This window comes from Volvox carteri (genome assembly GCF_000143455.1).
Source record: "Volvox carteri f. nagariensis unplaced genomic scaffold VOLCAscaffold_326, whole genome shotgun sequence".
NCBI classification, from domain to species: Eukaryota; Viridiplantae; Chlorophyta; class Chlorophyceae; order Chlamydomonadales; family Volvocaceae; genus Volvox; species Volvox carteri.
Window position 1 is genome coordinate 1442 of NW_003307858.1, and position 3728 is coordinate 5169.

A 3728-nucleotide genomic window follows, 5' to 3' on the forward strand; every position below is an offset into this window, starting at 1 on the left:
CTAGTATGGCAGCTTGTACTTTAGTGCCTGAGACGCCAGGGAAGTTTCACACTTTCCTAGAAGGCATGACGTTGATCCAGACTTTTCTGAAAGGCACTCGACTGTACACCGCTTCCTACCCAGGATGTCCAGAACCTTCTCCACTGACAGAACCTTTGCAACTATGGTATGATTCCCCTTCTTCATAACAGCGATTGAATCCAAGTTGCTGCTTGACGAATAAAGATGTGTATTTAGACCTGTTCTCAGGAAAACTCAGTGAGACTTCAGTACGCATACTCCCCGATACAGGCGCAACGCATTATTTCATCGCTAAGGCTATGGCAGACCGTCTTGGATTAGCCTTAGAACCTTCGCCATGCGCGCCGGTACGACTTGCTGATGCATCGTACGCGTCCATCGTTGGTGAATGTAAAACTCGCCTTCACATCGGAAGATTTCGAGCCGAAGTCCGTTTTCTCGTACTGCCGACGTTAACCACGTCCGCTGATGTTGTTTTGGGTCAGAATTTTCTAAGAAGATACCGTGCAGAATTAAGACCCGCGGAAGGTCCCTTGAGATTGAGATGACCCACGGGACTCTCGGTTACGTTAGATCAGAGAATGCGCCATCTTCCGTAACGGTCTTCGATGTATCATCAGTCAGTATCATTCAGTCACACTTCTCGAGAAAAGACCTGAGACAATTAAGATCGTCTCGCTGAAAAGAGTTTTTCGAGATTTGAACGAAGCTGGCTGTCGATCGTTGCTTGTTGTCGTGAAGCAAACCGCATCCCTGCTCTCTGACACACCAACGCTTAATGCTGTGGATCTGCCACCACACATTGCTGAGAATGAATCCCTTGTGGAGATTATCAACGAATTTCCGAAAGTTTTCGCACCGATCACAGAATTACCACCGAATAGAGGTGTTAACCACACTATCCCGTTGGAACCGAATGCGCAACCGACTTTCCGACCCCAGTGGCGACTTTCGCCGTTAGAACGAGAGGAAGTAGAAAAGCAAGTCAAAGATTTGCTTGCGAAAGGATTTATTCGCCCTTCGACTTCGCCTTTCGGCGCTCCGATCCTCTTCGTGACTAAGAAAACCGGAGAGTTACGCATGTGTATTGATTACCGGGCTTTGAACAAGATTACTATCAAGAATCGATACCCGTTGCCCCGGATACACTCGATCATCTAGCTGGTGCATCGATTTTCATTTAGCTTCTGGCTACCACCAGTTGCGGATTACTCCCGAAGATGTTCCTAAGACGGCTTTCACAACCCATCTCGGACACTTCGAGTGGCTTGTATTGCCTTTTGGCATATCGAACGCCCCCGCAACCTTGATGAATCGCATCTTTGCAGCGTACTTGAACCGATTTGTTACGGTCTACTTGCCAAGGTCATGCAGGCAGTGTAAAGCAACTTGCATGTGACCCCTCCACTATTTTGGAGCGGCCCTGAAGCCTCCTCACCCGCCTGCCTCCACATGCTCACATTGTGACTTTCTGTCTGCCTCTTCTTTAGGGCCACAGCCTGACAGACGGTGCCGGAGACGACCAGGCCGGGGCTGGCACCGAGCAGGTGGGTCATGCAGGCAGGCAGTGGTAGTGGTCACGGGGTAGTGGGCATGGTGGGCCCTAAATGCAGGGCTCAAGGGAGGTTTCATGGTCTAACAGCTGCACACCTTAGCAGAGCTGTATGGCTTATGGCTGCAGTTGTGCCCAGCAGTCAAGACTACCCTCAATTTGAATGCACTCCCCCGTGCCATTGCCATGCAACAGGATCCTCAGCAACGTCGTTCTCGGAGGGTTCTTTCACAGGTGGGTCCAACCAGCCAAAGCAAAGCGAAGCCTCTTACAGCCTCTTATAGTGCTTGCCTTGATTGCCCGACACAACAGATCGAGCGGATGCAGGGTATGGGTTTGCGTTACCACGACAGCCGGAAGCGGAAGGGGGGGAGCAGCAGGTCAGCAAACCCTGAGGGCCAGGAAAACCTTGAGGAGTCATCATCGTCAGATTCGGAGCCAGATCTGGAGACCAACGGAAAGGTGCGTCAGCCTGTTCACCCTCGCCCAGCCAGTTACGAGTTGTTTCCAACAGCTCACTACAACCAGTTTAAACACAACCTACATATGCATGCTGACTGGAGCCGCCTGTTAGCCTTGTCCCTGAATCACTACCTACATCTCAAGGGGCCCAGCGGCTGCCTCTCAACGTTTCCTTTGACTGCAGGCCTTTCTGTGGCAGTAACTAAGGCATTGCATCCAACCCCTCATTGGCTCCCCTGTAGTACAAGGAGGTACCTTCGAAGAGCTACCTCTGCGACACACCTGTGGCTGCACGGTCTCAGCTGCAGATGTGTGGGCTGGCGACCTTGGCCCCAAAGGGCCTGAAGGAGCGCATCACCACAGAAGCGGCCAGCAACGCCACAGAGTTCTGTGAGCTGGTGGGGTATCCCATCTTCAACGAGCTGGTAAAGGATGAGTGTGGAAATTTCGTCCGGGACGAAAAGGATGAGCACCGGGTAGTAGTGACACCAGGCAAGGGTGGACAGCGGTACCAGGCAGAGCTGCAACAGCCCAAGAAGCCCAAAGCATTCAAGGGCGAGGGAAAGGGGGGAGGGGAAAGGGTGATGGACGAGGGGGGGGAGGAGGAGGAGGACGGAGAGGCTGAAAAGGAGGAGGAAGGAGATGAGGAAGGGTTGGAGGAGGGGGAGGGAGAGGAGGAAGGAACGGAGGAGGAAGGGGAGGCCGAGGAGAGGATCCAGGGGGAGGAGGAGGGGCAAGGGGAGGAGCTGGGTGAGGAGGGGCAGGACAAGGAGGAAGGTCTCTCCCGCCCGGTGTACGAGCGTGCCTCTGAGCTGTACCGGCTGCTGAAGCCATTGAAACGGTACATCGTCACGGAGCTCGGAAAGGTAGCGACAGGCACACAGCGGGTGCAGAAGGGCGTGGTGCTTGTCAACCTGCCCGGTGAGGAGCCCCTCCAGGAGCAGTTGCTCCACATCGATATGCCTGTCGGGGCAAATGGCCTTGTCGCCATTGTGCCACTTGAGCCGTGCTCTCTGTTGGTGTCGCCATTGAGCCACAATGCTGTTCGCACCTATGCAGGCCTGGTTCAGCGCAAGAGAAACGTGCAAAAATGATTGCGCTGCCTCCGTGAGTGCCCCGAAGCTGCTGCGGCTGATCATGCAGCCGGGCCACATCATCCTGCTTCACGGCAACACCGTGCATGCAGGGGATGCTGCCATCCCGGGTCGCAAGTCACCGCGACTGCACTTCTACGTGCAGTCGGGGACGGTGGAAAATGAAACCCACCCACTGGAGTCCGAGATGGGCCCCGAGTTCACTGCGATGTTTGATTAGCCGAGCCAGGGGAGTTCTTGTACACACGGGTGGGGGTGTGGGGGGTGGGGAGGACTGTGTGACCCTTGGTGTTATTATTTGGCAAGGAAGTGTGCTGAAAGGACTGCTGTCGAAGTACCCACCCAAGATGATCTGGTGCTGATGTTGAGCTGGGCACATTGACTTGCGGGTTATGGGTGGTGTTACACCATGCATACATGGCAAGGGTGGTGGAGTTGGAATGGCTGTTCATCACAGCCTGTGCTGGTGAGAGTTTTCAAAACCAGATGGCCTGTGCTGGGAAGTTGCCAGACATTGCAGTTATAAAGGACCATGACGAGCCTTTGTTGTGGGCTTGTTGATGAGGGATGGGCTTCACTGAAGTCTGCCCAATTATCTC

At 53.9% G+C, this 3728-nt stretch overlaps 1 protein-coding gene across 1 annotated transcript; it reads left to right on the top strand.

The window, feature by feature from the left end:
• Positions 1-320: 320 nt before the first annotated feature.
• On the top strand, positions 321-3349 carry VOLCADRAFT_101062 (uncharacterized protein; the record flags this gene model as incomplete). Its single annotated transcript, XM_002959524.1, has 6 exons — positions 321-368; positions 1512-1568; positions 1769-1807; positions 1886-2035; positions 2344-2956; positions 3222-3349. The coding sequence occupies 6 exons, from the start codon at positions 321-323 to the stop codon at positions 3347-3349; spliced, it is 1035 nt and encodes a 344-aa protein (XP_002959570.1).
• Between the last annotated feature and the right edge of the window lie 379 nt (positions 3350-3728).